At 34.8% G+C, this 10,098-nt stretch overlaps 1 protein-coding gene across 1 annotated transcript; it reads left to right on the forward strand.

Annotated features, from left to right (window-relative positions):
• The first annotated feature begins 2,919 nt into the window (after positions 1–2,919).
• On the forward strand, positions 2,920–4,777 carry LOC143540268 (uncharacterized). The gene is made up of 4 exons (XM_077033377.1): positions 2,920–2,976; positions 3,037–3,175; positions 4,006–4,240; positions 4,462–4,777. The coding sequence occupies exons 1-4, from the start codon at positions 2,920–2,922 to the stop codon at positions 4,775–4,777; spliced, it is 747 nt and encodes a 248-aa protein (XP_076889492.1).
• The last annotated feature ends 5,321 nt before the right edge of the window (positions 4,778–10,098 follow it).

Consider the following 10,098-nt stretch of genomic DNA (forward strand, 5'->3'; position numbering starts at 1 on the left):
ACTTTCAAGAAGAGAATAAGGCTTTAGAGATTGAAATCAAAGCATACTCAACATTGACTATGGCCTTACCTGATAATACATTCCACCAGGTGGAATGTATTAAAATATGTGCTTCTTTGAGAAGTATGGGCAGTATGCTAGAGATTAAAAGGTCATGTTGAAATTTTCAATTCAGAAATTTTGCTTGTTGAAGAGTGTGACGATTGTAGAGATGTTGACCAGGTTCAATCACTTGATTGCCGAAATGATTAAGCAAAAGATGGAACCAACTCAATTAGATCAAATTGATACGGTTAAGAACGCACAGTCGAGTTCTTATTCTACTTTCTTACTTGTATTGAAAGATAATTCATTCTTCAAATATGAAGATTTGACGGATTTGGAGGTTATGCAAAAGATATAAGAGAGGGAGTATAATATGAGATGTCAAAACTCGTCAAAAGATAATCAAGATCCGGCATTGTATGGAGGATCTTGATCATTAAGCAGCACCACCGCTCCAATCAATGCTTTATTCTCTCAAATCTCTCAAGAGATGCCACCTTCATTTAATGAACAAATGCAAAATTTTTGTTTCATGGCTTCTGGATCCAACAACATTTCTAGTGGGTCAAATACTTCATTTCCTGGTACTGGTAATGCTTCAGCTCAACCACCAAACGTGAACATGAAGGAAGAGTAACAACACTTTGCTTTCCTTAGTGCCTTTATGAGCTCGTATGAGAATTAGGTGAGTGGTAAAGTTGCCACAAGTGAGCTTACTGACGAAGACTATGACCATATTGATCTAGATCATTTTGAGCTCATGGACTTAAAATGGAATATGGCCATGATTGTCAGAAAGGTCAAGAGGTTTATGCATAGAACAGGAAAAGACTTGCCGACTCTGAACAAGAGGGTCGGATTTGATAAGTGAAGGGTGAGATGCTACAACTGCCAAGACTTTGGTCATTTCACCAATAGAATATGACAAGCCAAATAAGGAATATTTTGGACCCCGTCTTCATGACAGAACTTCGGGTAAGAAGTATAATAATTAAAAGAAAAGGCTTTTGTGGGGTGATAATGCCAAGCCTATTGGTTCATAAGCATTGCTCACGGCTGATGGAATTGACTAGAATCAAAGGTTGTTGGGTAATGGTAATGGTGATCAAGCCAACCTTGCTTTGTTTGAATCTGCTGAGAATTTTCAAGATGCTCGAGGCGAAGGATTAGCTACTTAGAGTGAATCAGAGACTGAATCCGATTCTGATGTCCCAAGACACATGCAACCAAATTCTTTTTCCTGCATGGCTAAAATTGACGAGGTTAGTCCTATCTCTACTTCAAGTGTGACTGAAAATTCATCAGATGAATCAGTTAAGTTAACTAAAAATGTTTTATGTGTTGTTTGTGTGGAATTAATGTCAAAGTATGACTAAATTCATGCTCAAAACGAAACATTACTGAAAGAACTTTCTATAGTTCAGAATAACTATAGACAATCTTCTGATCTAGGAAAGAGGTCAAAAGATAAACTGAAGGCTTGTCTAATAGTAATCATGATCTGAAAGCAGATGTTTCAGGAAAACTAACTAATGTTAACAAGCAGTTTCAAGATGTTCTCAAGTCGAAAACCAAAATCATTGAACTTGAAAATGAAATCTTTGAGTTAAAGAATAAGTTGGGGAAGTTTTGAAATTCATCCTTTCTTTTAAATAAAATAATTGAGGTTTTGAGTAAACAAAAAGGATCGAAAACATGTTTTGGATTTGTAGAGGTTCCTCCACCATTCTTTAACGACTATTCAAACAATCCATTTTATGTAAAAGAAGAAAATTTTTTTAAACCTTCAAAAACTGGATATGTCGTTCATGTGGAGAAATCGAAAAAAATTTTGCAAGAAAAACAAAGTGATCCTTCATCAGCTCATGGATCTCACATTCAAAGTAACAAGGTGTCTGTCGAAACTGTTGAGGAGGTTGTGATCAAGGACATGTTTGAACCACTAAATATACATAAGGAAAAGAATACTCCACATTTTAATCACATCTTATGTGAACCTCATGAATTTGAGGAAGCGCTGTATGGTTCAAATACATCAAAGACCACAACTCAAAGGTTAAACCCAAGAAATTAGAAAAGCCAACAATTTCTAATGAGGATCTAATAAGATTTATTAATCCTTCAAATGGTAATGTAAACACTAGGCATGTGTTTCAATTAAAGGGTGTAAACAAATTTTTGAAGAGAAATACATTCATCTACAATTGATTAAGCTAGAGCTAATCAAGAATGTCTTTCAAAATGAAACTTCAAGTTTACATGATCTTTAGCAAGCTTTTGTACGATCTAAATCGTTAAACAAGACGATAATTAAGCCAAGTTTGAAACAACATTTAAAAACTATCTAACCTGTAAAGTTTGTTAATTCTACTGGAACTGACACTTTACAAAGTTTCTCTAACTGTTCAAACTTGGATTTTTTACAAAAAGAAAAAGGTTTTGTCTTTTGAAGATCTGGATAACGTTAAAGTCTCAAGTGATTCTTGTCAATCCAATGTTTCATAATATTCTATTAAACCACAACTAGCGTTCATGGATATGAGAACTTGTTTCTTATGTGGCGAACGTGGGCATGTTGTAAGAAATTGAGGAACAAGGAAACTGAAGAATGTCAATACTGTTACCAAGGAACAACCCAAAAAGGTTACTGTGGTTAAGGAAATTCTAAAGTGACCACTGTCTCATGCAGAGGAGACCCATATCATGTTTCATAATGTGAACCCACGCAAGGTGGTTCATGTTAATGATAATATCGTTAAGTTAAATCACAAAGTGTTTGTTCCTTCATAACCACTTTGCAAGAATTTTGACATAAATGTGATCAAAGATGCATATCTAAGACTAAAGTCGAAGAGACTCGTGACTTATTCAAAAATGCATAGATCACAATTGGGGTCTAATGAGATTAATTTGAAAGGTGAAAATAAAGTGGTACCCAAGACTGGGATCTGAACTACCTTTTTGGTCTAATTATGTTTCTTGAATGTGCAGAGTTTATCCAACACTATATCTGGAGAAATCTGGATTATGGATAGTGGATGCTCTCGTCACATCACTGGCAACCTTAACCTTCTATCCAATGTGAACAATATTCAAGGAGGTTATGTGGCATTTGCTGGTAATCAAGGAGGTTTGATAACAAAGGAAGGAAATGTGTCAAACGGTACCATCACGTTTGAAAAAGCAAATTATTATGAAAAAGTGGATCACAATTTGTTGAGCATTTCTCAAATTTGTGACAAGAAGTACACCAACGGTCTTTAACAATAAGTAGTGCATAATTCTCAAACCAGGATATGTCATTCCAGAAGACATGGTTGTTATGAGATCTCCTAGATCAAATGATATTTATGTACTTAACATGAGTACTAAAGTATCGACTTCAACCTCTGTGGAAACTTGTTTTATCTCTATGGCAACTAAGAAAGACTCGATTCTATGGCACAGGCTTATGGGTCATATACATGTCAGAAATATGAACCATCGCTAAAGCATTTCAAGTTGACCGATCATTGTGTTCCATGCACGAAGCGCAAAGAGAAGAAAAGTCGCACCAACAAAGTTATTTAATTCCATTAATACTCCATTGGAATGACTTCATATCGATTTTTTTGGTCCTGTGAATCGTGGGAGTATTGCTAGAGACTAGTACTATTTAGTCTTGAATGGTACTGTTTAGTCGTGACTGATAAATATTTGAGGTACTCGTGGGTGTTATTTATGAGTTCTAAAGATCAGACACCGGTTCTTGTGCAGAACTTAATCACTAAGATAGAATCACTTTACAAACATAAAGTGAGACGCATTCGAAATGATAATGGTACGGAGTTTAAAAATACTATATTGGACTTTTCTGTATTCAGAAAGGTATCCATCGGGAATATAGTTCTCCATGCATGAAAACTATGCTAGCAGATTCAAATCTTTCTGTTCAATTTTGGAATGAAACTGTGAAAACAGCTTGCTACACTCTCAATCATGTTCTAACGGTTAAGAAGCTACAAAAGACAAGTTATGAGATTCTCAACAACCGCAAACCTAATTTAAAGTCTCTTGAACCTTTCGAGTGTCCTTGCACAATGTTAAAACAAGATGCGGGAAAATTCGATGAAAAGGCTATTGAAAGTTACTATTTAGGCTATGCAATGCCTAAGAAATGTGTCTTTAATTTCTCTTCGGGTTGTGTAGAAGAGTGGTACCATGGAGACTGTCAAAGCTACACTACACCTCCTGCTGGCAAGGGTCCTGATTGGATGTTTGACTATGAGGGTTTATTCAATTCTTTCACTCCCGTATTTGAACTACCAAATGAAGACTTGGTGTGTGCTTACTTGGAATATCAAATGTTTTCCACACCGAGAGCTTCTAAATATGGTGATACAAATGACTATGATCATCAAGAAACATCTGGTGTAGTTATTGTTCTTCGGAAGATGGTCATTTCAAAAATTCTTCTTTTGCTCCAATTATTGAGAATCCCGAGGTTAATGAGGTACCTACTGGCGAATCGTCTCTTACTGTGGATGATATTACAGCTAAAGAGAATCTTACTAATTTAAGTGATCATGTTGTTATGCCTGAAAATTTGACACTTTGGATTAATAAGTATCATCCTGAGGACAACATCATTGGTTATCTCGATGTAGGCGTTCGTACGCGACATCAGGTTTCTAATGCCAATAACAATAATGTATTTTGTGCCTATACTGATATGCATTCATCAGGATCATAAGTATCACCGATATACTTGCTTCTTATCTCAAATGGAACCGACAAGTGTTCGTATGACTTGAATACTCTTCGTGGGTTAAAGCAATGCAAGAGGAATTACAACAGTTTATCCGACTTGGTGTATGGGTTCTCATCGATAGACTTGAACGGGTTAAGAAACTTGTCCCAACTAAATGGGTTTTTAAATGTAAGAAGGATAATCGTGGGGTCATTGTGAGAAATAAAGCGTGTTTAGTTGTGCAAGGGTTTCATCTGCAAGAAGGCATAGATTACACTGAAGTGTATCCTCATGTTACAAGACTAGAAGCCATACGTATATTTTTGGACCATGCAGCCTTCAAGAATATTAAAGCATATTAGATGGACGCTAAGAGTGTGTTTCTTAACAAGGAACTTCATAAAGAGGTGTTCGTGAAACGGCCTCTTGGTTTAGTTGATCCTGACTATCTAGATCGTGTTTACCGATTAAACAAGGCTCTTTATGGTCTATACCAAGCCCCAAGAGCTTGGTACGACACACTTGCTGACCATCTTACGGATAGTGGATTCAAACGAGGGACTCTGGATTGTACCCTTTTTCACAAGATTGTCGGAGAAGATATGCTCCTTGTCCAGATTTATGTCGATGAAATTATATTTGGCTCGACAAACGAAAAGATATGTAAGGACTTTGAAAAGTCGATACAGACCAAGTTCAAGATTGGCTCAATGGGGGAAATGAGTTTCTTTCTAGGGTTGCATGTTCAACAATCTGATGATGGAATTTTCATTCATCATACGAAGTATGTGAACGACGTCTTGAGCCGATTCAAGATAACTGTCGGAAAAGTCCCTTCTACCCCTCTTCCCGTGGATACACAATTTGCCATATAACGAATTGGGGGATACCGTTGATCCGACCCTTAATCGATCTATTATTGGTTCGTTAATATACTTAAGATCATCACGTCCTGATATAATGTTTTTTGTTTGTTTATGTGCCAGGTATAGAGCGAGTCCCCGAGTGACTCATCTGGCAGCGGTGAAGCGTATATTTCACTATCTAATGGGTAATCCTGACATCGGGTTATGGTATCCTAAGGATGATAGCTTCGATCTCACTGCTTTTTCCTAATTAGACTATGGCGGATGCAAGATCATGTATACAAAAGCGGGTTGCCAACTTTTAGGAAGCCGGCTTGTTTCCTTGCAATGTAAAAAGCATACAATAGTCTCCACATCAACCACTGAATCCGGATGCGTGGCAACCTCGAGTTGCTGTTCACAGGTTTTATGGATCCAGCAACACTTGTGGGATTATGGTTTGAAGTTTCTTACTACTCCCATAGTTATTGATAACTCTAGCGCAAAATGTATCACAAAGAACCCTGTGCACCACTCGAAAACGAAACATATTGACATTCATTATCATTTTATCCGTGACTGCTATGAATAAAAATTAATTGACATAGAGAAGGTGCACACGGATTATCAGAAGGCAGACCTTTTTACCATAGCATTTGATAGAACAAGATTTAATTTTTTTTTCTTGTTTTAAACGGTTTAAAATTTCTTGCTGATATCCCGAAGCTCGGATAATCATTTTTCTGTTTGTACCGTGTTATTTTGTTTTTATTTCTTTAATATTTTTGTTTTTTGGGATAGAAAATGGGAAAATACAAAAATATTGTGTTTTTAGTATGTATAGATAAAATCCAAAAAACATTCAAATATTTCAAAAATACAAAAACATTAAAATAACTTGTGTTTCTCAAAAATAAGATTTGAAACAAAGAGAACATGATAGTACATTGGTTATTTTATTCTGAAATTTCTGTATAAAAATAGGCTTAAAAGACTGAGTGCTTAGATGCATTGGTGCATTGGTAGGTCTTAAACAAACAACTAGGGTAAAGTATGTGATATAAACATAAAAATTTCCAAATTGAAAGACATGTTAGTCTCTTCCAAAGACTTGGTAATGAAGGCAGAAATGTAATAACCTGTCATACTCAAGCCTTATGTCTGTTTGATCACCAAAAACAAAAATTCTAAATAAAGCGTGTAGTTAATGATTAACAATTCAATGGTGTACGGTGTTATGGCGTCAAATCATGTATTGATGGGATGCATTATGTTTCTGGACACTGTGAGTCTTTATGTGGTTTATCATTTAATATTCATAATCTGAATATTAAATTGCTTCAAGAGCGAACCCTAAGTCAATAAACTTGATCACTAATGTACTTTGTACAAATTAATTACTGACTTGACCAAACACGTTGTTAGTCATACATTGTTCCTCCCTTGCGTGCGTCTTAATACCAATAAGAAACAGAGCCCATGGGATACAATCTTTATAATCATTACAGATGAACTTGTGTAGACTCATTCACAGTAAATATAACTTGATGTATTGCTTGATAACGGAGGTATACCTTGTGGTGGGGATTATTTGCTAAGATTGCTCAAAAACTATAAAATCATATAATTTGATCAGTTGACATAATGGTTTAAGTCAAGTTGGGGTGAAATGGTAAAAGTCAAATTAAACCCGAACTAAGATTAGAGGCTGATAGTTTCTGATATCTTGTGCCTTAATTGAATCTTAAACATATCATAGAAATACTTGAAAGTTTGTTATAAGATTTAAGTGGACAACAATATCAATGACTAACGTAACGCCAGTCATAATAATGCCGAAGAATATACATGTTATGCGGGATTTTTTGACCAAAATGATTCTCTACTCAACTCACAAAAATATGTACTGCTTTCGTAGATTACATTTTATTTTTGTTTTAGTTTTAATTTTTGTTTTAGTTTGAAAATATTCAAAATCCTAAAATATTGTTTCTACTTTAATTTCGATTCACGAGATAAGGAGTGTTTGTTTGAAAAAGAAAAACATAAAAACATTTTCCCACGATTTTATGTTATGTGTTTTTCACGTAAAACACATTGAGGTATTGGTTTTTACCTTTTGAGGTAAATTTTTATGGTAAAAGTTTCCAAAACATGGGTTTTGATAATTATTTTCTCAATGGAATTGTGTTACTACATGGTTTTGCGTCTCGAGTCTTTGTATTTATCGTTAATGTATTTGACATTTTATTTATGTAATAAATTATTAAGTTATTAAGTTAGTTCGCTAAATTATAGTCTAGTTCGCTAAGGATTTTTAGCGAACTAGATCTAACTTATTATCCCTCCTGATTCATTAAGGATGTTTAACGAATCAATGGGTGATTCTCTAAGTTTAGATTCATTTAATGTATGTAATGAAGTGGACTCTAGTTCGTTAGGGGATGTTAACGAACTTGGTCCATCTTCTATATATAGTGAACATTGTTCACAGTTTAATTTAAGTTTTGAGTTTAATTATCGAACCCATGTCCAATTCTCTCTCAAGCTTCAGATTCATTCTAATATAGTTATCATCATTCACATGCATACAACTAATATATACATATTGATAACATATAATCAAGAGCGATTACGAACTAGATCCGAATGTTAATTACAGATATAGATCTGTAATCTGTGTATTAGGTTAAAGGATTAACTGAGTTCAAACAAGTGGTATCAGAGCTTTCGGTGCTCTTTTGCTCTTGATTTGATATTAATTTGTTATTAAAATGATTGTTTTATTGGTATAAGTGTGTTTCGGTTTGTTTTGGATTGAATTGAGTGTGATTTGGAATTGGTTTTGGAATGATTGGATTGGATTTAAGTTTGTTAAGGTATTGGTGAGTTGTAATTGACAAAAAAAAACTCAGGCAAAATTTTTCCAGAAATCCAAATCACTTTTATACTCATTTTCGATGATCAATCTTGTTCCTATGGTATAGACGAGTTTAACGTTATCATTTTCATCGTTTTTGGTTAACAACTGATAGATTAATTAGGGTTTGAATTGCAAACATTATATTTCAGCCAAATTAATGATTCAATCAACAATATTTGATTATTTAATCGTTAGGGTCACTTAACGATAGTATCCGAAGTCTAATGATATCAATTTTAGGCTTATTCAAGTTGTTTTGGTCCTAATTGAGTTTTTGAATCGCAAGTTGACTAAATGAATCAAATCAATTTGGACATTGACTTTTTGGAGTCAAATGAAGATATTTTTCTGTTCATGTTCGTTATGTATAACGAATGGGAGTCCCATTCGTGTATAAAATTGATGAATGAACTCATTCGTTTGTTATGATAACAAATAAGTTCATTCGTGATGTTATATGACGAATGAGTGTTCATTTGTAAATAATATGTAACGAATGTGATCATCTGTTATCCTTAACGAATCAGATCATTAATTAAGTTAACAAATAATATCATTCTTTATTAGTTCATATAACGAATGAACTCATTCGTTATTTAACACGTAATAATGAGTAACGAATAGAGTTATAACTTTGAACATAATGGATAATTTTAAACAGAATGTTCATTTTTTTCATTAAGTATTGATGAAAAATGTAATGTTTAAATGTTGTGTTTTCGTTTTTCTAATGCTCGGGTTTTTCACAGATATGGCAGACGAACAGGTTGTTGATACACTTGCTCAGGATAACCCGGTAGCACAATTTCAAGCAGCACAAGTACAAGATGCACCTGTTGTGGCTGAGTTAGCTTACGACAAGAATCACAACATTTTTGCATTCTTGCTGGAGGACTTTGTAGGACGAGACACATTCGAAGACATGATTGCTTTCTTGTGCCGCTCAAGAATTCATCATGCTATTTCTGCTAATCCTATTGTACATTTTAGGATTATCCGTCTGTTTTGGGATAGTGCTAAATTTGTAGATGCTAAGAAGCACATCGAAGTAGAACTTCAAGATAAGAAGATTGTGATCGACATTGACATGATACGCAGGGTCCTACAGTGTCCTAATACCATAGATGATCATTGTGAATTTGATTAAGCTTTGATCCGAGGGTTATTTCAACAATTGAACTACAAGGGCGAGCTGGATAGATCACAATACGAAAAGGCTTATTTATATGAACAATAAAAGTACTTGCTACACGTACTTATTCACTGCCTTGGGGGTGGGGGGGATTTGATGTCACACCCTCAAAATCCACTAACGGAGTTTTACCGTCAGAGGGTGCGAACTAACAGGATCGGAATCATCAGTTATAATCAAACCATAACAACGTTTAAATGAAAATAAGTGCGGAAGCGTAAAACCATAGAAACAACGTTACGTCACGCAGGACGATTTAAAACCAAGGATAACAGTTAAAAGTAAGTTTGCATAGTTAAAAGTTTATCAAGCAATGCATGTTCCTAAACCGCGCGCCCGCCTCGGCTACCTGAGAATAACATAC

The sequence above is a fragment of the Bidens hawaiensis genome, unplaced genomic scaffold (assembly GCF_021521415.1).
Source record: "Bidens hawaiensis isolate Kalapana, Puna unplaced genomic scaffold, B.hawaiensis_p1.1 tig00012185_1, whole genome shotgun sequence".
Classification (NCBI taxonomy): domain Eukaryota; kingdom Viridiplantae; phylum Streptophyta; class Magnoliopsida; order Asterales; family Asteraceae; genus Bidens; species Bidens hawaiensis.

Excerpts from the sequence above, each read along its gene's own strand:
- LOC143540268 (XM_077033377.1), top strand. The coding sequence starts at position 2,920 with ATGCATAGATCACAATTGGGGTCTAATGAGATTAATTTGAAAGGTGAA. Across the intron at positions 3,176-4,005 it reads ATTTGCTGGTAATCAAGGAG|CTTGCTACACTCTCAATCAT; the intron begins GTTTGATAACAA and ends CTGTGAAAACAG. Across the intron at positions 4,241-4,461 it reads TCGGGTTGTGTAGAAGAGTG|TTATTGTTCTTCGGAAGATG; the intron begins GTACCATGGAGA and ends CATCTGGTGTAG.